The sequence below is a fragment of the Pristiophorus japonicus genome, chromosome 1 (assembly GCF_044704955.1).
Source record: "Pristiophorus japonicus isolate sPriJap1 chromosome 1, sPriJap1.hap1, whole genome shotgun sequence".
NCBI classification, from domain to species: domain Eukaryota; kingdom Metazoa; phylum Chordata; class Chondrichthyes; family Pristiophoridae; genus Pristiophorus; species Pristiophorus japonicus.
This window is the reverse complement of record NC_091977.1, coordinates 519,126,531-519,151,974: the sequence shown is the minus strand read 5'-3', so window position 1 is coordinate 519,151,974 and position 25,444 is coordinate 519,126,531. Positions and strand designations below refer to the sequence as shown.

At 45.0% G+C, this 25,444-nt stretch overlaps 1 protein-coding gene across 1 annotated transcript in view; it reads right to left on the bottom strand.

Moving 5' to 3' along the window:
* The window catches only part of napgb (N-ethylmaleimide-sensitive factor attachment protein, gamma b), a 53,529-nt gene extending 28,534 nt beyond the window's left edge, over positions 1-24,995 (bottom strand). The window contains exons 1-4 of the mRNA XM_070896204.1: positions 24,610-24,995; positions 11,045-11,112; positions 8,264-8,348; positions 4,513-4,530 (exon numbers count right to left, since the gene is read on the bottom strand). Coding sequence (XP_070752305.1) covers positions 4,513-4,530; positions 8,264-8,348; positions 11,045-11,112; positions 24,610-24,662 — 224 coding nt within the window. The 5' untranslated portion in view covers positions 24,663-24,995. The remainder of the gene's footprint in view (positions 1-4,512; positions 4,531-8,263; positions 8,349-11,044; positions 11,113-24,609) is intronic.
* Between the last annotated feature and the right edge of the window lie 449 nt (positions 24,996-25,444).

The following is a 25,444-nucleotide window of genomic DNA, read 5'->3' as shown; positions in this document are numbered from 1 at the left end:
AGTCTCACTCAGATCATAACGATAGCTGATGCAGTCCCAGGTAGAGTACAGGATGTACTAATCCATGTAATAAAAAAACCAAAAACTTCCATTTATATAGGGCCTTTCACAACCACTGGACGTCTCAAAGCGCGTTACAGCCAATGAAGTACTTTGAGTGTAGTCACTGTTGTAATGTGGGAAAAGTGGCAGCCAATGTGCGCACAAGCAGCTCCCACAAACAGCAATGCGTTAATGACCAGATAATCTGTTTTTGTTATGTTAATTGAGGGATAAATATTGGCCAGGACACCGGGGATAACTCCCCTGCTTTTCTTCAAAATAGTGCCATGGGATCTTTTACATCCACCTGAGAGCGTAGATAAGGCCTCGGTTTAACGTCTCATCTGAAAGACGGCACCTCCGACAGTGCAGTACTCAGTCAGTCTGGCAGTGGAGTATCAGCCTAGATTTGTGTGCTCAAGTCTCTGGAGTGGGACTTGAACCCACAACCTTCTGACTCAGAGGCGAGATGCACAATACCAATAGTGGAATCCAAAAGTGGGGAAATGTCCTAGTACAGATTTCCCTCACCTTCAGCACAACAATTTGAGTAAAATTGAAACAAAATAGCTTTTTGCAGAACAAAACTGGCTTGAAGGGGGTTACAGACTTGACAGGAAGTGAAGCGGTTAACATACATGCATTGTAGGGACAAGATTGCCAAATCATCTAGTTTAATGATTAACTACTGAAGTTGATTTAATTCTCCAATATCACCAGAGTTAGACACATTATATTTTCCTTAATTATGTTATCAGCATTCCCTATTAAAGAAAAATATTTGCAAACAACTGGAATCAAATATTCTAAAGTAAGTTCTTTAACAATTTGATTTCTAAATGTAGTCTCGAAAGACTGCCTCTTGTATTGAAAGAAATTGGGTTAAAAAGGTTTTCAGGAAGTCATCATTACTGGGGAGAAACTTGTGTTGTCCAAAAAATAAAAAATCTGTAAGCCTGGTTTAGAAAGCTCAGTTACAGAATAGTCATGGCAACACTATGGTCTCAGCAACAGTACAGAGGGATTTACCCAATGCATCAGATAATTTTAAATCTTTAGTTTCTTATGAAAGTCTCTAAGGTTTAACCTCCTATAGGGCCCAAGTTTCCACCCTCCGTAAAAACGGCGCACCTCCAAAAGGTACGCCGACTTTCTGGAATAAAAAGGGCGCCGTAAACTTACCTTGTGACTCTCCGGCCTCAGCATAGCGCGGCACAAGGTGTGGGCGGGCGGAGCCAGGCCCCTGTGCTGAAAACAGTGCCGGGACCTCTGCACATGCGCGCTAGAGTGTGCGTATATGTGCAGTAGCTACTCGCAGCCCGACGCTCTGCAGTTCAGCCTCCTCACCGCTCCCCCCACTCCACTCCCGTTCATCCCCATCCCCCCCCCCCGCTTCACTCCCGTTCATCCCCATCCCCCCCCTCCACTCCCGTTCATCCCCCCCACCAACTTCCGTTCATCCCCCCCCCCCCCCCAACTCCCGTTCATCCACCCCCCCAACTCCCGTTCATCCACCGCCCGCAACTCCCGTTCATCCACCCCCCCCAACTCCCGTTCATCCACCCCCCCCAACTCCCGTTCATCCACCCCCCCCAACTCCCGTTCATCCACCCCCCGCAACTCCCGTTCATCCACCCCCCCCCAACTCCCGTTCATCCACCCCCCCCCCCCCAACTCCCGTTCATCCACCCCCCCCCCCAACTCCCGTTCATCCACCCCCCCCCCCAACTCCCGTTCATCCACCCCCCACACTCCCGTTCATCATCCTCCCCGCCCCCCCAGGCTGGGGAGCGGGCGGTGGCGGTCAGGCCGGGGAGGGGGCGGCGGCGGTCAGGCCGGGGAGGGGGCGGCGGCGGTCAGGCCGGGGAGGGGGCGGCGGCGGTCAGGCCGGGGAGGGGGGGGGGGGGCGGTCAGGCCGGGGAGGGGGGGGGGCGGTCAGGCCGGGGAGGGGGGGGGGCGGTCAGGCCGGGGAGGGGGGGGGGCGGTCAGGCCGGGGAGGGGGGGGGGCGGTCAGGCCGGGGAGGGGGGGGGGGCGGTCAGGCCGGGGAGGGGGGGGGGGCGGTCAGGCCGGGGAGGGGGGGGGGGCGGTCAGGCCGGGGAGGGGGGGGGGGGCGGTCAGGCCGGGGAGGGGGGGGGGGCGGTCAGGCCGGGGAGGGGGGGGGGGGGCGGTCAGGCCGGGGAGGGGGGGGGGGGGGGGCGGTCAGGCCGGGGAGGGGGGGGGGCGGTCAGGCCGGGGAGGGGGGGGGGGGAAGCAGGAGCTGGCCGTGGGATGAGCCTTATTCACGCAGCCCCAGTGAGGCCATTCGGCCAGGGCTAGGGGCTGCGTGCTTCGGGCGCCTGGAGCTACTGCACTTGCGTGCCCACTGTCGCGCGCATGTGCAGAGGTCCCGGCACTGTTTTCAGTGCAGGGACCTGGCTCCGCCCCCCCACAGCTCGTGCTGGCTGCGCCGAGGGCCAGAGGACCTGCAGGTAGGTGGAGAATACGGAGGATTTTTTTAGGCGCACTTTGTGGCGCGAAAAACGGGCGTCCAGGTCGGGACTGCGCCGTTCTCGGCGCGTGTGGAAACTTGGGCCCCTTATTCCTACATTGATTCCTTAATTTCTCCTTCTAACCTCATGCTCTGAGCAAAACTATCACTTTCAACTAGAAACCTATGGGATGAAAGTGATTCGTATGAACCTGCATGATTAGAGCAATCAATGGGTCCCCATTTGCACAAAACCTAGAATGAGAAATCAGTGAACTAGTTAGTGAGAAACTGAGATAAAGTTCACAACAGTGAGTTGCACACAGCCTGTAGAAAAGATCAGATGCAAATGGGGCCCAACGTCCTTTTCTTGTTCTATACTTTACAATCCCACAGCAAGAAAGTTGGTGAGAAACTGCATGAGAGCAAAAACTGCATGAGAGCAGGACACTGCAGAATGAAAATATATATGGCATTTGCAATATCTTTTTCTTATTATTGTCATGGACAAGAGCACTTCTAAAAAGCTGGACCATGAGAAAAAGAGAGTTTGCCCTCAAAATTAAATAAAATGGATCTTTGTCACCGAGCAGTAATAGGTGTAACTGAAGTCAAATGTACAAGAAAGAGAGAGCATGAAATCAAAGTCTTGTGGAACTTGAGGTTTGTAAATATAGGCACAATCAGACAATCCTCTCTGTAGACTTGCACTAGACCAGCTTGTTGAAAACTAATGTGGTCTACAGTCTACCCGTCTTCTGTAAATCCCTAATCTTATCATAGAATCAAAGGGCTCAAAATTGGCCCACCCTTTTGGGCACACTCACCGGAGATGCAGCGCTTTTCTGCGTTGAAAAGTGCTCAAAAAAAAAAAAAAAAAAAATTGCTCCCCACTTTGGCCGCTGTTCGGCCTCTCCCGGGTCTTCGTGCAGCGTGGCCAGTCGAGTCGGGGGCGGAGCCAGCGTCTAGCACTGAAAACAGTGCCGGGAAGTCTGCACTTGTGCAGTGGAGTGTGCCGCATGCGCAGTAGCTCCTCGTCCCTAACCTCTCAGTGTGTTGCTGCAGCGTGGGACCCGATACCAGTAAATGTTTCTGTGAGTAGGGGTATTTGATTTGCAGCTTTAATCATCTAGAAATCGCATCGATCGGCCACTCGGCCAGGGGATAGGGGCGGGCGGGCAGGGCTGGGCTATTGTGACAGAAGAACATAAGTGACGAAGGAACACAGAGAATATCTTATTTATTGAAATAGACTTTATTTCGATAATATGGGCTTAATTTTGGCCCAGTATAATCATTGCAAACAAATAGTTGTTTAAATTAGTTGTGAGATTAGGGCAATTGAATTCAACTATCTTTTACTTCTTTCATTTTTGTAGTATAAGCTTCCATGAATGCTTCTGTTGTACAGTAAATTAACTTTGCAAAGTTTGATGTCTTGTACAGCTGTTTGATCCTATACACATTCTTTAGTCAAGTCATTAAGTTCTGCTGGCCTCCGATGTACCTACCTGCGCTGATTTCTTAACTCTCTGCGAGGGTTTTCTTGCAAAGGTTGAAGTGGTCACATACGCTGGCCTAAGTAGATTTGGAGTAACTATTGGCTGGCCAAAGTGACCTAAATGGCCAAAACTCTCTTAGGTGGCTGGTAACGCCCCCTTTTGAGAAAAACTAAACTAAACTAAAAAAAATTGTAACTAACTCACTTACACTGGCACAAATTGAAGGTGCAAAATGGCGATTTTTAAAGATACTCCAGAAAAATCAAGATGCTCAAAAAAAAACCCAGAGCAATTCCTGGCAAATTTTGAGCCCACAGAATTGTTACAGCACGTCGAGCCCGTGGAAATCAATCCCAACAAAAGGGAAAGAAAAATCAGATTTGAACCTGTTAGCCTTCAACTTCATCATTTACACTAGGTTTCATTCAGTTATATGAATGCAACTACAACTCTGTGATGCAATGAAAATAAACAGAGTCGGAACTTAGAACGGTACTTACTTAGCAGCATGGAAGAAACTAGAGTGAAGAGACAGTTAAGGAAGACGATCAACAATGTCAGCAACAAAGACAAATCATTACACATATTACCAGTTCAACTACGCAGTTCGACCTCACCAGACAGACCAATTTCTCATCTGGATCTTGAACTGCTTAAAATATGGCAACGAGAAGACATTAGTACCTTTAAGGGCTCACTGAGTTTATGAAGCCATTTTCATTACTGTGCTAAGTTCAGGATCTTACAAAATTAACTGTGTTTCACTGCTTTTTTAAAAAAGTTTGTCAAACAATCAAAACCTTATATATTGTTTCGCCCATTTAATTCATAGCACTTCACAATCATGCTAATACCACATTTCAATTCTGAAAAGCAAGCAATTTTTATATTATGACTGGATAGTGTATGTAAGAGGCATGTCCTAGAAGTGCTTAGGAAGTTGTTCTGAAAACAATGGGGGTGGATTTCCATGGTGTTTACCTCGTTTCTGCAGCTCTTCTGCCAACTAGCAGGAGAAACCCTGCGGAAATTCACCTCCATTTTATTTAGCCGCTTGTCCTGAAATTTGTGAAATACATATTGCTGTTGACTATGGCTACAATGCATGAATCTTGAGGTGAAACTGATGCTGAAGCAACTCAAGAAGCTCAGGGCTCGGAGACAACTCAAGTCCAAAACCTGCATGTTTGAAGATTTAGCTGCCACCACCTCCTACACTTTTTTTGGTTGGGAGATAAATGTTGGCCAGCATATCAGAAGAGTATCCTTTATATCTAGAGGACTAGAATACAAGGGGGTAGATGTTATGTTACAGCTATACAAAACACTGGTTAGACCACACCTGGAGTACAGTGTTCAGTTCTGGGCACCACATCTTAGGAAGGATCTATTGGCCTTGGAGCGAGTAGGTTTCCCAGAATGATATCTGGACTTCAAGGATTAAGTTACAAGAAGAGATTACACAAATTAGGGTTGTATTCCCTAGAATTTAGAAGGTTAAGGGGTGATCTGATCGAAGTTCTCAAGATATCAAGGCGGACAAATCGGGTAGAGACAAACTATTTCCATTGGTTGGGGATTCTAGGACTAGTGGTCATAGTCTAAACATTAGAGCTAGGTCTTTCAGGAGTGAAATGAGGAAACACTTCTACACGTAAAGGGTGGTAGAAGTTTGGAACTCTCTTCTGCAAATGGCAATTGACACTAACTCAATTATTAATTTTAAATCAGAGATTGATAGCATTTTATTAACCAAAGGTATTAAGGGATATGAGCCAAAGGCAGGTATAGAAACATAGAAAATAGGTGCAGGAGTAGGCCATTCGGCCCTTTGATCCTGCACCACCATTCAATATCATGGCTGATCATTCACCTCAGTACCCCTTTCCTGCTTTCTCTCCATGCCCCTTGATCCCTTTAGCCGTAACTCCCTCTTGAATATATCGAACGAACTGGCCTCAACAACTCTCTGCGGTAGAGAATTCCATAGGTTAACAACTCGCTGAGTGAAGAAATTTCTCCTCATCTCGGTCCTAAATGGCTTACCCCTTATCCTTAGACTGCTACTCCTGATTCTGGACTTCCCCGGTATCGGGAACATTCTTCCTGCCTCTAACCTGTCCAATCCCTCAGAATTTTATATGTTTCTATGAGATCCCCTCTCATTCTTTTAAACTCTAGTGAATACAGGCCCAGTCGATCCAGTCTCTCCTCATATGTCAGTTCTGCCATCCCGGGAATCAGTATGCTGAACTTTCGCTGCACTCCTTCAACAGCAAGAACATCCTTCCTCAGATTAGACGACCAAAACTGAACACAATATTCCAGGTGAGGCCTCACCAAGGCCCTGTACAACCGCAGTAAGATCTCCCTGCTCCTATACTCAAATCCCCTAGCTATGAAGGCCAACATGCCATTTGCCTCCTTCACCGCCTGCTGTACCTGCATGCCAACTTTCAATGACTGATTACCATGACACCCAGGTCTCGTTGCACCTCCCTTTTCCTAATCTGTTGCCATTCAGATAATATTCTGCCTCTCTGTTTTTGCCACCAAAGTGGATAACCCAAAACTTATCTACATTATACTGCATCTGCCATGCATTTGCCCGCTCACCTAACCTATCCAAGTCACCCTGCAGCCTCTTAGCGTCCTCCTCACAGCTCACACCTCCACCCAGCTTAGTGTTATCTGAAAACTTGGAGATATTTCACTCAATTCCATCATCTAAATCATTGATGTATATTGTAAATAGCTGGGGTCCCAGCACTGAACTCTGCGGCACCCCACTAGTCACTGCCTGCCATTCTGAAAAGGACCCGTTTATCCCGACTCTCTGCTTCCTGTCTGCCAACCAGTTCTCTATCCATGTCAATACATTGTCCCCAATACCACGTGTTTTAATTTTGCACACCAATCTCTTGTGTGGGACCTTGTCAAATGCCTTTTGAAAGTCCAAAAACACATCTACTAGTTCTCCCTTGACCATTCTACTAGTTAAATCCTCAAAAAATTCCAGAAGATTTGTCAAGCATGATTTCCCTTTCATAAATCCATGCTGACTTGGACCGATCTTGTCACTGCTTTCCAAATGCGCTGCTATTTCATCTTTAATAATTGATTCCAACATCTTCCCCATTACCGATGTCAGGCTAACCGGTCTATAATTCCGCGTTTTTTCTCTTCCTTTTTTAAAAAGTGGTGTTACATTAGCTACCCTCCAGTCCATAGGAACTGATTCAGATTCGACAGACTGTTTGAAAATGATCACCAATGTGCATCCACTATTTCTAAGGCCACTTCCTTAAGTACTCTGGGATGCAGACTATCAGGCCCCGGGGATTTATCGGCCATTAATCCCATCAATTTCTCTAAAACATTTCCTGGCTAATAAGGATTTCCTTCAGTTCCTCCTTCTCGCTAGACCCTCGGTCCCCTAGTATTTCCGGAAGGTTATTTGTGTCTTCCTTCGTGAAGACAGAACCAAAGTATTTGTTCAATTGGTCTGCCATTTCTTTGTTCTCACTACTGCACTGATCTCATTCTTTATTAACAAAGCTACCCCATCTCCTTTTCCATTCTGTCTATCCTTCCAAATTGACAATACTATACTGGATTGTCAGCCTAGATTATATGCTCAAGTCTCTGTGAGGCTTGAACCCACAGTCTTCTGATTCAGAGGCCAAATTGCTACCAGAGCCAAGTCTGACACTTTCAACAGACAGTCAGAGAAAGGCAATGCCTCTGCCTACTTGCTCCCAAAGCCATCAGCAATGTAAATGAGATGGTTCTTAGAGCAGGAAGCTGCAAGGCTGACCAATTTAAAACCAAATTTGAAATATTTTTAAATACAAAATGCAGCTTATAAATGACACTCAACAGGCATCTATTCGAAAGAACACTAGGAGTGAATTTCCCCGAGGGCTCTCCTGCTCATCCACCATAACTTCAGTGAAATATCAGCAGTGATAACAGCATTTGCACCATTTTCCTCGGGGTTTTCATGGCTCTTCAGCCAAAGTAATGGTGAACAAGCACCCACAGAAATTCACTCCCACTGTATTTCTTATTTAGCAGTTGGTATGTACAGAACTGAAGGCTTTATAACATCCTCTGATATACTTTACTTTCCTTAAAAACTATGATCAGTATTTTTGCAAAAAATATTTTAAAATAATACTTTATAAAACGAAGAAGTGTTTGCTTCAAGCAGCTGGTCGGTTATTCTTCAATAACCTAATAAGAGGATACGCCCTGTTGTTCTGGTGTGACTCGGCTTCTCGTAGGTAGGCATCCTTCGCTTGGTCATATTGTTTCGCATTTTTGAATGCAACAGCTGTACAGAAACAGAATACAAGAGGAATTATATATTTGTTATAACTCATTATAGTGAAAAGGAACCAGCTTTTTTCTAGCTCCTAATGGAGAAGGGTCAAGAGTGAACAAAAAGCTATATAGTAGCAATTTTCATTTACTCAGTTCCCTCTCCCTACAATATGCATCACAGTAATACAGAAGCATGGATGGCCCGCTATTGCAGAATCCGGACGTATCTTTAGTGCATCATGAGTTTTAACTAAAAAGAAAGAATTTGCAGAACTCGCATAAAGACGCAAGCTTGATGCTAACCAATTTTCCGGGGTTAGGTCACTTTGTCGATTTTAAGCAAGCTCCCAGACTCTGCTAGGGAATCTGCAGGATGGGTCGCTGGCAGCCTCTTGATAGCTGATAAATTAAAAAATATCATGTTTTAAAATTTTCAAAAGAGGCACCTTAAGCTTTTTGGCCCTTTAATGTTTAAAGCCACTCTGCTGAGCACAGCGACTATGGACTAAAAGGACAAAACAGCACTCAATGCTGTTATGGCATTGGATGGTGTATTTTCATCATTTGCATACTCATCATCATCATCACTGGCAGTGAATATAAAAACAAAGCAATGATGTTGAATTTTGTACAAGGCATTCGTTAGAACATAATGGGAGTATTGCATGTAGTTTTGGACCCTGCTTTATAGAAGAGATATTAGAGCTCTGGAAGGCACAGCAAAGATCCACTAGAATACCAGGAATAAGTGGCTATGTTTATGAAGAAAGGCTCAAAAAAATAAATTCGGTCTTCTCCTCCCCCCCCCCCCCAATAAGGGGGGAATCCAAGATGTTTTCAATATTTTGAAATACTTTCAGGGCGTACATAATGAAAGTTTGTTTCCATTGGTTGCAGATTTTACTGTAAGGGGGCATTAACTCACTATCATTAGAAGGGCAAAGAGAATCATTCCCACAGAGCTGGTGTTAGCAGAGGTGTGATAGGCCAGATGGCCTTCTCCTGTGCTGTCACTTCTATGATGCTATGTTTCTATGATGTTGGTGACCTACCAAAATGGTTCATCATCATAGGCAGTCCCTCGAAATCGAGGAAGACTTGCTTCTATCCTAAAAATGAATTCTCAGGTGGCTGTACAGTCCAATACGGGAATTACAGTCTCTGTCACAGGTGTGGCAGACAATGGCTGAAGGAAAGGGTGGGTGGGGAGCCTGGTTTGCTGCACGCTCTTTCAGTTGTCTGCGCTTGGTTTCTGCATGCTCTCGGCGATGAGACTCGAGGTGCTCAGCGCCTTCCCAGATGCTCTTCCTCCATTTAGGGCAGTCTTTAGCCAGGGCTCCCAGGTGTCAGTGGGGATGTTGCATTTCATCAAGGAGGCTTTGAGGTTGTCCTTGAAACATTTCCTCTGCCCACCTTGGACCCGCCTGCCGTGTAGGAGTTCAGAGTAGAGCGCTTGCTTTGGGAGTCTTGTGTCAGGCATACAAACAATGTGGCCCGCTCAGCGGAGCTGGTTGAGTGTGGTCAGTGCTTCGAGGCTGGGGATGTTGGCCTGGTCAAAGGCCAATGACACGGTCAACCGTAAGGGCTATGGAACGTCCTCCTCCGTTTCGGCTGCCCCAGAAGTTCGTCACCATCCTCCGCCTGCTCCACGACGACATGCATGCCGTGATCCCGACCAACGGATCTATTACAAACCCAATCCACGTCCGGACGGGGTCAAGCAGGGCTGCGTCATCGCGCAAACCCTCTTCTCAATCTTCCTCACTACAATGCTCCACCTCACACTCCAGGCCAGATCCAAGACCGTTCCAACCTCTGTCTTCGAGCGACAGTACGCGGACGACGCATGCGTCTGAGCACAGAGACTGAACTCCAAGTCATTTGCATACTATCATAGTATGCACATTCATATATTAACAAACATACTGTCATCTCCTGGCATTTCTGGAAGGAAATCCAGAAAAGCTGTGGAGACCCAACAGAGTGTTTCTTGAAACATTTGCCACCCGAGTCCACTTAATGTACGCTGGGGAGCCAGAATAACATGAGCGGAAACTCCAAACCAAACTCTGTGAAAGTTGAACTCTACTTTCAGACTTTTCTGCCATGCACATAACATGGCATGCAGCATTCTGAGATTTATCTTAACCACTACCAGAACAAAGTTAAAACAAGGGGATTTTTTTCCAGGCCTGTAATTAATGTAATTCACGTGGCAAAAAAGTGTCTTTGAGGTACTGCATGAACGACCACGTTCCTCCCGTACATCCTTGCACAACTCACATCTGTTCATAACAGGATTGTGTTTTTTTTTTTAAATAGTTGTAACCAATTCTCAAAGAATGGCTCAGTAAGCAGTATAAAAGAAAGAAAGAAACTTACATTATTTTATCAAAAAGTTCAATTGTGGGTTTAACAGAGGTTTTTCCAATTGTAAACTTAAAAAGAAAAATCACTGCATTTTAAATTATGGACGTTACAATTCCAAAATCTTAACATAATACCTGAAAAGTCAGCCATGGATTTACATATAATTATCACACAAACCATTAAAATAACGTGTAGCTTTTATTGCATAAAAAGGAACCCAGTGTTGATTACAGTAACACACTACAAAGGGAACAGCTACATTTTAGAATGAGATCAACTTAAACTGCGAGATTGAAACCCCACAAAGTAACTTCAGATATTAAGAGCGTCTCTTACCTGCCTTTGCATATTCAGATGCTGCACTGTCATAATCGGGTTTCCACTTTAGAAAGCCTGTTTTCAGACTGCAAATAAAACAGGATCAATCTTGTGAATCTTATTCCATGTACTTTAATAGTGCGTTAATATATTTTCACAGCTACAAGAACAGGTTTACATTAGATTGAAATTGGGATTGTAGTAAAAATACTCATACAATGATTCTTTGATGTATATTAATGACCTGGACTTTCAAAGTTTGCAGATGATATGAAACTCGGAAATGTCGGCAACAATGTGGAGAATAGTAACAGACTTCAGGGAGGACATAGACAGACTGGTGAAATGGGCAAACATGTGGCAGATAAAATTGAATGCAGAAAGTGTGAAGTGATGCATTCTGATAAGAAAAATGAGGAGCAGCAATATGAACTAAATGGTCGAATTTGAAAGGGGGTGCAGGAACAGAGACCTGGGGGTCTATAAACACAAATCTTTGAAGGTGGCAGGACAAGTTGAGAAGGCTGTTAAAAAAAGCATACGGGATTCTTGACATAATTAATAGAGGCATGGAGTACAAAGCAAGGAAGTTATGCTAAGCCTTCATAAAACACTGGTTAGGCCTCAGCTAGTGTATTGTGTTTCATTTTTGCCACCACACTTTAGGATGTCAAGGCCTTGGAGCGAGTGCAGAAGAGATTTACTAGAATGGTACCAGGAATGAGGGCTTCCGTCTGTGAAGAGACAGGAGAACCTGGGATTGTTCTCCTTAAAGCAGAGAAGGTTAAGAGATCTGATTGAGGTGTTCAAAATCATGAATGGTTTTGATAAGAGTAAGAGAAACGGTTTCCAGTGGTAGAAGGGTCGGCAACTAAAGAACACAGATTTAAGGTGATTGGCAAAAGAGCCAGAGGCGACATGAGAAAGAAAAAGGAAAGACTTGCATTTATATAGCGCCAATCACAACCCCAGGACATCCCAATGTGCTTTACAGCCAATGAAATACTTTTAAAGTATAGTTACTGTTGCAAATTCAGGAAACGTGGCAGCCAATTTGAGCACAGCAAGCTCCCACAAACATCAATGTGGCAATGACGAGATCATTTTTTTTTTCAATGATTTTGATTGACTGAAAAATATTGTCCAGGACATAGGGGATAACTCCCCTGCTTTTCTTCGAAATAGTGTCATGCAATTTTCCCTCTTATTTTTTGGGGGCGCGTGGCCCCTTCAAGGGGCTGTGTGGTCGATTCAAAATACCAGAAACGAGCAGTGTTTTGCATTGAAAAGCTGGCGAATCGGCTATGCGAGAGGTCCAGAGAAATTTAAAGGGAACATTGGTGCCATGGAATCTTTTGCGCCCACATGAGAGCGCAGACGGGGCCTCGGTTTAACATCTCATCCAAAAGATGGCACCTTCGACAGTGTCGCATTCCCTCAGTACTTCGATGGAATGTCAGCTTAGATTTTTGCATTCAAGTTTCTGGAGTGAGACTTGAACCCTGAACCTTCTGATTCAGAGGCAAGAGTGCTACCAATTGAACATAGGTTGACATCACAACATGAGAAAACATTTTTTTTATGCAGCAAGTTGCTGTAATCTGGATTGCACTGCCTGAAAGGGTGATGGAAGCAGATTCAATAGTAACATTCAAAATGAGAATTGGATAAATACAGGGCTATGGTGAAAAAGCAGGGACTGAGATTAATTGGATAGTGCTACCACAGGGACGATGGGCTGAATGGCCTCCTGTGTTGTATCATTCTATGATTCAAAAGCTTTGGTAATGGGCTAGGTTCTATTGTTGTGACCAATGTTGTTCTTAATTTAGGTCTCCTGGTTTTATATTAACAGCCTTTGATGCAACAAGTCTCCAAAACTATGTTAGTTACCATTTAAAAATTTTTTGATTAAGTTACTAGCACAACGCAAGAAAACTCATGCTTTCAGATAGCTGGGTTATTTTTATTGCTCAGCATCTATAACAATTTATTATGAAATATTATGAACTGAAGTATTCAGTCTTAACCAAATTTTGGTGCGAGATACAGGTTTTGCTGCAAAAATACTACAATCACAAAGAATTAGCACTAATCCACAGGTTTAGTACACTTAGCAACCAATCAATCATAGTGGGAGTGAAATTCCTCAGTGCGGATAGAATCTTAAATTATTATCCCAACTTTGGCCTCTTGTCCATCTCCCACTCCCTTCGTCCCACCATTGGCGGCCGTGCCGTCAACTGTATCGGCCCCAAGATCTGAATTTGCTCGCTAAACCTCTCCTGGCACAGTGTCAACTTTTGTCCAATTACGCTCCTGTGATGCACCTTGGAACATTTTCCTATGTTAAAAGCACTACTTAAAATAGAAGTTTTTTTTTTAAAAAAGGTAAAAAAATTAACTCTCACAGGAACTCAACTTTAAGTTTGGGTGCATTAGCAAGTGCTAAAACTAAAGCATAACTGGATCACAAATCAGCATCTGCAAGAATGCTGCTCAACTAGTTTAATAGCCATTTACCAATCCGGTCCTTGAGCTGAAAATTAGTCTGATTGGCACTTATTACTTGCTGCTTCATCCAGTTTCAATTGTGCAGGCCTGGAGGATTGGAAAGGGTTGTTTATAAGCTGTTACCTCACTGGTGGATTAATTCTCAATCAGAACATCAAGCTCGGTTAGTACGAGCAACTTGGGATATGAGAAAATTAAAGAAACCATTGAATTTAAACTTTATATGTGGCCAGAGACTCAATGGTGCACAGCTATTCAGCACACGAGGACAAAAGCTTGACCTCCACTATTCTAGGTGCAGAGAGGTATCCATTAGTATCCAAAGGGTAAGCAGGTATGGGAGGCCATCACTCTGGAAGTCAACATGGAAATGTACTTGTGTAAGTTGGAGGGATATCTGCAAGAACATGTCAGACTTGAAGCAAAATAAGTGGTAGGTGAGAATAAGTACAAAAATGTAGGCAGCTATAGATGGAGACTGCCACCGGTAACTTAACTTTATCAGCATATGAACAAACAAACTTGCATTTATATTAGGACTTTAGCTTGTCTTGAGGATGACTCAGCACTTTACAACCAATTGTTTTTAAAGTGCAGTCATGTTTGCTCTTTAGGCAAACACAGCAGCCAATTGCGCACAGCAAGGTTCCACAGACAGCAAATGAGATGAATAACCAGAGATTCTATTTTATTCGGCAGTAATAGGAAGGTTGGCCAGGACACAGAGAGAACTCCCTGCTCTTCACAAAGAGCCATGGAATATTTTACACCCACCTGGACAGAGAAACGTGGCCTTGCTTTAAGGTTTCATCTGAAAGGAAATCATAATCCAAGTGAACTGTAGTAAGTATTAAGCGGTCATACACCTCAACTTCCAAAAGGCTTCCCATGAAATTCTACACAAGAGGCTTATTAGACTCAAAACTGTTGAAATGGATAAAAAATTGGCTGAAGGGTAGGAAACAGTGAGTACTCTATTAGAGGAGTTATATTGGAAATGAGGGGTGGAATCTCATGACTCTGTACTGGCACCACTATTTTCTCTTAGATTTAAAAACTCAAGGCAAAGTGGCCAAATTTAGAGATGATATGATATTAAACTAAGAGGAGGTATGATGAAAGACTGGAGAGCATATTAGGCTTTTCAGCCTGGAAAGCAGATATCTGAAAGGTGCTCTTATAGGAGGTATATAAAATTGTTATGAGTATAGAAAAAGTTAACCCAGAATATTACTCTAAATTAAACTGCAGGAGCAGAATGAGGGGACATGGGTTCAAACTAGTTAAAGGCAAATTTAGGACTGATGTCAGGAAATTCTACTTCACACAAAATGATCAACATGTGGAATAAACTTCCATATAGAGCAGTGAAAGCAAGAACCCCGAATCATTTAAGAAACAATTGGATGCATGAACGGAACATTAGGATCTCTCTGGATAAATGAATTAAAATTAACCAAAAGGTCCTTCTCATCTGACTTGTGAAAGGTTACAATGCTGGAAAGGGAGGATGTCCTGGATGGGTCAAGGATATGAATCGATATGACTAGCGTTAAAGAACAATAGAGGTGTCATTGCACTACTAGATGTATTCTATAGGAGGTATAGAGTGCAAAAGCAAGGAAGTTATGATGAACGTTATAAAACACTAGTTCGGCCTCAACTGGAGTAGGTGTCCAATTCTGGGCACTGCACTTTAGGAAGGATGGGAAGGCTTTAGAGAGGGCGCAGTAAAGACTTACAAGAATGGTTCCAGGGATGAGGGACATCAGTTACATTGATAGATTGGAGAAGCTGGGGTTGTTGTCCTTGGAGCAGAGAAGATTGAGAGGAGATTTGATAGAGGTGTTCAAAATCATGAGGGGTTTGTACAGAGTAGATAGAAGGAAACTGTTCCCATTGGCAAAAGGGTCAAGAACCAGAGGTCAGATTTAAGGTGATTGACAAAGGAACCAAAGGCGATGGAAGAAACAACTTTTTTACGCAGCGAGTGGTTAAGATCTGGAATGCCCTGCCTGAAAGAGTGGTGGAGGCAGACTCAATTTTATCTTTCAAAGGGGAGGTGGATAAGTATCTGAAGTATTTGCAGGGCTACGGGGAAAGGGACTAACAGAGCCGACACGGGCTCGACAGGCCGAATGGCTTTCTGTGCTGTAACCATTCTGTGATTCTAACCCAGCACTACCAGTTTCAAGTCAAGGAGTTTAACCTATAACCTTCTATCTCTAGAAGCAAGAGTGCTACCAACTGAACCAAGTTGGCAGAGATATTATGTCAACGGTACAAGACATGTTTGCTTGAGTATCTTTGTACACTTAACCCAAACTGATCCAATATCCTTCTCTAATTGCAACCTAAAGAAATGAAGGTACTTGATAGCTAGTAGATAAAGATTATTTGTCGTCATCTTTCTGCTCCTCCTGTTATTTCTGTCCTACAAATGGTATATGGTTCTTTCCATAATGATGTTGTGCAGCATTAATATTCCAGCAATTCTCTCCAGTGTATATGATAAAGTAACTCTCTCAGCTTGTTGCATATTTTGTTATTTAACTTAATAATAATTAAATATTATATGAAAACAAGGACAGATTAATGACTTTAAAATGGGGACTGAATTAAACCTGTATTTTTCTCTGCCCTTAAACACTATCTAACCTCAAGACTATGCTTGGTCTTGGGTCTCCATGTACACCACCACTGGTGATCACAGAATCATAGATACAGTACAGAAGGAGGCCATTCAACCATCGTGCCGGATCTTTGGAAAAGCTATCCAATTAGTCTCACTCCCATGCTTTCCCTCAGCCCTGCAAATTTTTGCCCTTCAATTATTTATCCAATTCTAAAATGGACATTATATATGTAAAGATCACCGACAAGAAATCCACTATATTTCTCAGAGCACTTGGAATATTGTGTCATCTGGATACCAAGATAAAAATAAAACATTAAGCCCTGAAAGTGGCAAGAGCCATGAAGCTGATCTTTCGTGTTAAGAGGACTGAATTAAGAGGATAAACTTATCTTTTCCCATCCCCTACATTTCCATATACACTTCATATATAAATGGCACAGAAAAGATATAATGCAAGGCACTAAAGTATGCCGCGAAGGTCTTGTTTAAAAAGATAAAAGACAAACTGATGTCAGTGAGTTCTTATTACTTAGAATGGACATCAGGGCAGGGTAGTGATTAAAAAAGAAAAACCTGAATTTATGTAGCGCCTTTTGCGACCACTGGACAACCCAAGCACTTTACAGCCAATGAAGTACTTTTTGAAGTGCAGTCACAATGTAGAAAATGCAGCAGGCAATTTGCGTACAGCAAGCTCCCACAAACAGCAACGTGATAATGACCAGATAATCGGTTTTTGTTTAGTAATGTTGATTGAGGGATAAATATTGGCCAGGACACTGAGAATAACAAACTCACTTTAGTGGGGCTAAAAGAATAGAAAGTCTTGCATTTATACAGCATCTTTCATGACCTCAGGGGGTCCCAAAGCTCTTTACAGCCAATGAAGTACTTTTTGAAGTGCAGTCACAATGTAGAAAATGCAGCAGGCAATTTGCGTACAGCAAGCTCCCACAAACAGCAACGTGATAATGACCAGATAATCGTTTTTTGTTTAGTAATGTTGATTGAGGGATAAATATTGGCCAGGACACAGAATAACAAACTCACTTTAGTGGGGCTAAAAGAATAGAAAGTCTTGCATTTATACAGCATCTTTCATGACCTCAGGGGGTCCCAAAGCTCTTTACAGCCAATGAAGTACTTTTGAAGTGCTGTTGTAACGTAGGAAACGTGACAGCCAATTTGTGCTCAGCAAGGTCCCACAAACAGTAATGACCAGATAATCTCTTCTTGTTATGTTGATCAAAAGATAAATATTGGCCAGGACACTAGGGATAATTACCCTGCTTTTCTTCAAAATAGTGCCAAGGGATCTTTTACATACACAAGAGGGGGCAGACGAGGCCTCAGTTTAAAGTCTCATCCGAAAGATAAGAAAGACTTGCACTGATATAGCACCTTTCACGACCACCGGACTCAAAGGAAGTACTTTTTGAAGAGTAGTCACTGTTATAATGTGCAAAACACGGCAACCAAATTATCTATTTTAGTTGTTGGTTGAGGGATTAATATTGGCCGGGACAAAAAGCATTTAAGGATACATTTGCATTACACTATTTTAAGCAGAGCATAAAATCAAATGCCCCTTTTGGCAAGGGCACGAGAGCCCACAAATATCCAAATAAAACCAACTGCAACTTAAATCAAATTAAAATTTTGTTGCCGGGGGTAATGATGCACTCCAGTCGCTCCGGTGCACACCTCTCGCAGAAGGCTGTGAGCTTACTAATGGACACCGCTTGCTCCATTTCCAGGGACACCCTGGCGCAAACTTAACCATGAAAGAGAGGCAGGCAGTCGGGCTGAACGACCCCCTCGACCGCCCGCTACCTGGACCGGTTAATGGCCACCACGTTTGCATTACAAGTACACCAGTCCTATAAATTGTACTCCCCGCTGCTCCAAGCCGCCGCTCCTTTTATGGACCCGACCTGCCGCTGATAGTCTGCGAGAGACCATCAGCGGCAAGTCGGGGCCATAAAAGGAGTGGTGAGCGGCGGCCATGGACAGCATGGCGGTCATGCCACTGCAAGGTACAGTGCGAGCTGGTGCAGGAGGGCGACAGCAGCGAAGAGGACAACTGGATTGGACTTCATCAAGGTCTGGGTCGCTGATTGGAGCGTGGGCAGGTACAGCAGGAGCGGCGAGGTTGGGGCAAAGGAGCGGCGAGAGACCGTGGAGCGACGTGATCGGGGCCCAGGAGAGGAGTGAGTTCAGGCCCATTAGAGGCTTCGGCCCAGGGGCAGCACGGTCCAGCCCACACTGTGTTGTGTGCGCGCACTGGGCCTGTGCAGCAGAGCAGGTCTCCAGTCGTCTTGGTTAATCCTTGCCACTGGACCAAGGCCTAGCTCTGTCAAGCCCGTGTGGTGGCTGGTGTGCAACGGCCACCACGGTAAAAAATTCCACGCACAGGCACCTTCCACCCTTCAACATGTAGTTCGGGATCTGCAATATTAGGTCCTTCATTGAAACACCCGTGAACTCATCTTTTTTTGGTGTGGAAGCAAGGGACTGCCCATGATGATGAAATTGCACTGTAATGGACCCAAGAAGAACATACAAAACAGGAGCAGGAGTCGGTCATACGGCCAAGAGACACATGGAAGGTGCAATGGTGGGAGAGAGAGAAGGGCCGCAGGTCCATTTAAGTGAACGATGTATTTGGACTTTCAAAAGGCTTTTGACAAGGTCCCACACAAGAGATTGGTGTTTAAAATCAAAGCGTATGGTATTGGGGGTAATGTACTGACGTGGATAGAGAACTGGTTGGCAGACAGGAAGCAGAGAGTCGGGATAAACGGGTCCTTTTCAGAATGGCAGGCAGTGACTAATGGAGTGCCGCAGGGCCCAGTGCTGGGACCACAGCTCTTTACAATATACATTAATGATCTAGATGAAGGAATTGAGTGTAATATCTCCAAGTTTGCAGATGACACTAAACTGGGTGGCGGTGTGAGCCGTGAGGAGGACGCTAAGAGGCTGCAAGATGAATTGGACAGGTTAGGTGAGTGAACATAAGAAATAGGAACAGGAGTATCCGCAATAAGTTGGATGAATTAACTGTGCAAATAGATGTTAACAAATATGATGTGATTGGGATTACGGAGACGTGGCTCCAGGATGATCAGGGCTGGGAACTCAACATCCAGGGGTATTCAACATTCAGGAAGGATAGAATAAAAGGAAAAGGAGGTGGGGTAGCATTGCTGGTTAAAGAGGAGATTAATGCAATAGTTAGGAAAGACATTAGCTTGGATGATGTGGAATCTATATGGGTAGAGCTGCAGAACACCAAAGGGCAAAAAACGTTAGTGGGAGTTGTGTACAGACCTCCAAACAGTAGTAGTGATGTTGGGGAGGGCATCAAACAGGAAATTACGGGTGCATGCAATAAAGGTGCAGCAGTTATAATGGGTGACTTTAATATGCACATAGATTGGGCTAGCCAAACTGGAAGCAATACGGTGGAGGAGGATTTCCTGGAGTGCATAAGGGATGGTTTTCTAGACCAATATGTCGAGGAACCAACTAGGGGGGAGGCCATCTTAGACTGGGTGTTGTGTAATGAGAGAGGATTAATTAGCAATCTCATTGTGCGAGGCCCCTTGGGGAAGAGTGACCATAATATGGTGGAATTCTGCATTAGGATGCAGAATGATACAGTTAATTCAGAGACCATGGTCCAGAACTTAAAGAAGGGTAACTTTGAAGGTATGAGGTGTGAATTGGCTAGGATAGATTGGCGAATGATACTTAAGGGGTTGACTGTGGATGGGCAATGGCAGACATTTAGAGACCGCATGGATGAATTACAACAATTGTACATTCCTGTCTGGCGTAAAAATAAAAAAGGGAAGGTGGCTCAACCATGGCTATCAAGGGAAATCAGGGATAGTATTAAAGCCAAGGAAGTGGCATACAAATTGGCCAGAAATAGCAGCGAACCCAGGGACTGGGAGAAATTTAGAACTCAGCAGAGGAGGACAAAGGGTTTGATTAGGGCAGGGAAAATGGAGTACGAGAAGAAGCATGCAGGGAATATTAAGGCAGATTGCAAAAGTTTCTATCGGTATTTAAAGAGAAAAAGGTTAGTAAAGACAAACGTAGGTCCCCTGCAGTCAGAATCAGGGGAAGTCATAACGGGGAACAAAGAAATGGCAGACCAATTAAACAAGTACTTTGGTTCGGTATTCACTAAGGAGGACACAAACAACCTTCCGGATATAAAAGGGGTCAGAGGGTCTAGTAAGGAGGAGGAACTGAGGGAAATGCTTATTAGTCGGGAAATTGTGTTGGGGAAATTGATGGGATTGAAGGCCGATAAATCCCCAGGGCCTGATGGACTGCATCCCAGAGTACTTAAGGAGGTGGCCTTGGAAATAGCGGATGCATTGACAGTCATTTTCCAACATTCTATTGACTCTGGATCAGTTCCTATCGAGTGGAGGGTAGCCAATGTAACCCCACTTTTTAAAAAAGGAGGGAGAGAAAACAGGGAATTATAGACCGGTCAGCCTGACCTCAGTAGTGGGTAAAATGATGGAATCAATTATTAAGGATGTCATAGCAGCGCATGTGGAAAATGGTGACATGATAGGTCCAAGTCAGCATGGATTTGTGAAAGGGAAATCATGCTTGACAAATCTTCTGGAATTTTTTGAGGATGTTTCCAGTAAAGTGGACAAGGGAGAACCGGTTGATGTGGTATATTTGGACTTTCAGAAGGCTTTCGAAAGGTCCCACACAAGAGATTCATGTGCAAAGTTAAAGCACATGGGATTGGGGGTAGTGTGCTGACATGGATTGAGAACTGGTTGTCAGACAGGAAGCAAAGAGTAGGAGTAAATGGGGATTTTTCAGAATGGCAGGCAGCGACTAGTGGGGTACCGCAAGGTTCTGTGCTGGGGCCCCAGCTGTTTACATTGTACATTAATGATTTAGACGAGGGGATTAAATGTAGTATCTCCAAATTTGTGGATGACACTAAGTTGGGTGGCAGTGTGAGCTGCGAGGAGGATGCTATGAGGCTGCAGAGTGACTTGGATAGGTTAGGTGAGTGGGCAAATGAATGGCAGATGAAGTATAATGTGGATAAATGTGAGGTTATCCACTTTGGTGGTAAAAACAGAGAGACAGACTATTATCTGAATGGTGGCAGATTAGGAAAAGGGAAGGTGCAACGAGACCTGGGTGTCATGGTACATCAGTCATTGAAGGTTGGCATGCAGGTACAGCAGGCGATTAAGAAAGAAAATGGCATGTTGGCCTTCATAGCAAGGGGATTTGAGTACATGGGCAGGGAGGTGTTGCTACAGTTGTACAGGGCCTTGGTGAGGCCACACCTGGAGTATTGTGTACAGTTTTGGTCTCCTAACTTGAGGAAGGACATTCTTGCTATTGAGGGAGTGCAGCGAAGATTCACCAGACTGATAGGTGGGACTGACCTATCAAGAAAGACTGGATCAACTGGGCTTGTATTCACTGGTGTTCAGAAGAATGAGAGGGGACCTCAGAAATGTTTAAAATTCTGACGGGTTTAGACAGGTTAGATGCAGGAAGAATGTTCCCAATGTTGGGGAAGTCCAGAACCAGGGGTCACAGTCTAAGGATAAGGGGTAAGCCATTTAGGACCGAGATGAGGAGAAACTTCTTCACCCAGAGAGTGGTGAACCTGTGGAATTCTCTACCACAGAAAGTAGTTGAGGCCAATTCACTAAATATATTCAAAGGGGAGTTAGATGAAGTCCTTACTACTCGGGGGATCAAGGGGTATGGCGAGAAAGCAGGAAGGGGGTACTGAAGTTTCATGTTCAGCCATGAACTCATTGAATGGCGGTGCAGGCTAGAAGGGCTGAATGGCCTGCTCCTGCACCTATTTTCTATGTTTCTATCTAGCCCCTCCACCATTCAACAAGATCATGGCTGATCTGGCCGTGGTCTCAGCTCCACTTACCCGCCTGCTCCCCGTAACCCTTAATTCCATTATTGGTTAAAAATCTATCTGTGATTTGAATACATTCAATGAGCTAGCCTCAACTGCTTCCTTGAGCAGAGAATTCACAACCCTCTGGGAGAAGAAATTCCTTCTCAACTCGGTTTTAAATTGGCTCCCCCATATTTTGAGGCTGTGCCCCCTAGTTCTAGTCTTCCCGACCAGTGGAAACAACCTCTCTGCCTCTACCTTGTCTATCCCTTTCATTATTTTAAATGATTCTAAGATCACCCCTCATCCTTCTGAACTCCAACGAAAGACCCAGTCTGCTCAATCTATCATCATAAAATAACCCCTCATCTCCGGAATCAGCCTAGTGAATCGTCTCTGTACCCCCTCCAAAGCTAGTATATCCTTCCTTAAGTAAGGTGAACAAAACTGCACGCAGTACTCCAGGTGCGGCCTCACCAATACCCTGTACAGTTGCAGCAGGACCTCCCTGCTTTTGTACTCCATCCCTCTCGCAATGAAGGGCAACATTCCTTTCGCCTTCCTGATTACCTGCTGCAGCTGCAAACTAACTTTTTTTTGGGGGGATTCATGCACCCCCAGCGAGAGGTGGGCACCGGAGGGACTGGAGTGCATCATCACGCCCGGCAACCAAATTTTAATTTGATATTACGTTTTAAAGTTTAATTTGTTTTAATTGCCGGTGCTTTTAGTGTCCCCCTCCCCTTTTATAGGGGGCACTGGAAAAAGGAAAATTTGATTTTAGTGCCCAAAAAAAAAACCCAAAAAAAGGAAAAAAAAAAAAGAGGGCCTTGTAAATGTCTGGTGTGTCATCCAGGGCGGGTGGCACCGATTAATGTTTTTGTTTTGCAGGTAAACTCCAAAAAGAGTTTCATGCACCCCCAGGTCCCTCTGCACCGCAGCATGTTGTAATTTCTCCCCATTCAAATAATATTCCCTTTTACTGTTTTTTTTTCCCCCCCAAGGTGGATGACCTCACATTTTCCAACATTGTATTCCATCTGCCAAACCTTAGCCCATTCGCTTAACCTATCTAAATCTCTTTGCAGCCTCTCTGTGTCCTCTACACAACCCGCTTTCCCACTAATCTTTGTTTCATCTGCAAATTTTGTTACACTACACTCCGTCCCCTCTTCCAGGTCATCTATGTATATTGTAAACAGTTGTGGTCCCAGCACCGATCCCTGTGGCACACCACTAATCACCGATTGCCAACCTGAAAAGGACCCATTTATCCCGACTCTCTGCTTTCTGTTAGTTAGCCAATTCTCAATCCATGCTAATACATTTCCTCTGACTCCACGTACCTTTATCTTCTGGAGTAACCTTTTGTGTGGCACCTTATCGAATGCCTTTTAGGCAAATGCATGGCAGATGCAGTATAATGTGGATAAATGTGAGTTTATCCATTTTGGGGGCAAAAGCATGAAGGCAGATTATTATCTGAATGGCAGCAGATTAGGAAAAGTGGAGGTGCAATGAGACCAGGGTGTCATGGTTCATCAGTCACTGAAAGTTGGCATGCAGGTACAGCAGGCGGTAAAGAAGGCAAATGTTACGTTGGCCTTCATAGCTCGGGGATTTGAGTATAGGAGCAGGGAGGTCTTACTGCAGTTGTACAGGGCCTTGGTGAGGCCTCACCTGGAATATTGTGTTCAGTTTTGGTCTCCTAATCTGAGGAAGGACGTTCTTGCTATTGAGGAAGTGCAGCGAAGGTTCACCAGACTGATTCCAGGGATGGCGGGACTGTCATATGAGGAGAGACTGGATCAACTGGGCCTTTATTCACTGGAGTTTAGAAGGATGAGAGGGGATCTCATAGAAACGTATAAGATTTTAACGGGACTGGACAGCTTAGATGCAGGAAGAAGGTTCAGGTTTTTAGGGAAGTCCAGAACCAGGGGGCATAACCTTAGGATAAGGGGTAGGCCATTTAGGGCTGAGATGAGAAACTTCTTCACTCAGAGAGTTGTTAACCTGTGGAATTCCCTGCCGCAGAGAGTTGTTGATGCCAGTTCATTCGCTATATTCAAGAGGGAGTTAGATTATGGCCCTTACGGCTAAGGGGATCAAGGGGTATGGAGAGAAAACAGGAAAGGGGTACTGAAGGAATGAACCAGCCATGAACTCATTGAATGGCGGTGCAGGCTCGAAGGGCCGAATGGCCTACTCCAGCACCTATTTTCTATGTTTCCGCATCTGCATTGATCATCTTCAGAGCAGAACCAGACTAGGAAACACACCAGTGCGCGAAGGCTGTCGGGAGTTGTAGTGCGTCAGCCGGTGGCGGACAGCAACAGCCAAAGGGGCAGAAGACTACAACTCCCAGAATGCTGCTGGGCCCGCGCGAGCCGCTCCGCTGCATCTGATGCGGCCGGTAACCGTGGACAGCCCGAAACTCTGGGGCCAGCGCCCGCCCGAACCGCTGAGGGAAAAGCATTCACCACGGCCGCTTGACTCGTTTACCATTTCTCAGCGTTCGCGATGTGTTCCAACGCCTCGTTTATCTTCTGAGCCATCACGCGTGCCTCTCTTTCTCGCTTTTTCTCCCTCCCCCCAGTTTAAAAAATAAAACAGACGCGAATTCAACGGTCCCTCTCCGGACGGACGACAGGCTCGGCGTCTTTTTGTTGTTGGTTAAATGACCGGATTAAAAAAATCAAAATCCCTCGGCTTGACGACAACACTGGCCTCCCCCACTCCCACTTCGCGCGATACTACGGAGTCTCGCCCGGTTCCCTTGCCGTTTGGACGCGCTGCGACGCAACCAAATGGTCAAAAAAGAATTTGACGGCGGCCCATCGCTCTCGTGCAAGGTTGTCCCTCTCGCCGCGCAGGCGCAGATCCGTCTGCCCACGGGTGTCCCACCAGCTGCGCAGCCGCAGACCCGACTGCCCCCTGGTGTACCACCACAGCCGCGCAGGCGCAGGCGCAGACCCATCCGCCCCTCTAGTGGTCCCACCAGCTCGCGCGAGGTGGGGATTTTGCAGCCAGCAAAGGAACGCAGTGCCCCCTCCTGCCCATGTTGTTGATCTTGCAGCAATGCAGCCTGTGGAGCAAAGGCAGCTTGGAATTGATGGTAATTTTTTTTTGGTGCAAGGCGTGGCGCATCTGACGGCATTTCACGGTTTTTTTTACATCAGAGCATCACTACCAGCGAATTGCCATCAATTATTTACGCAGGTCGCAAGTTGCCTCCAATGTAATCCCATTTAGTTAATTATGCATTGCTCCGCCCCATTTTATAATAAAACCAGAGAATGCGAGTTTCCTGCACTTACGCCAGTTATGATTGGGGTAC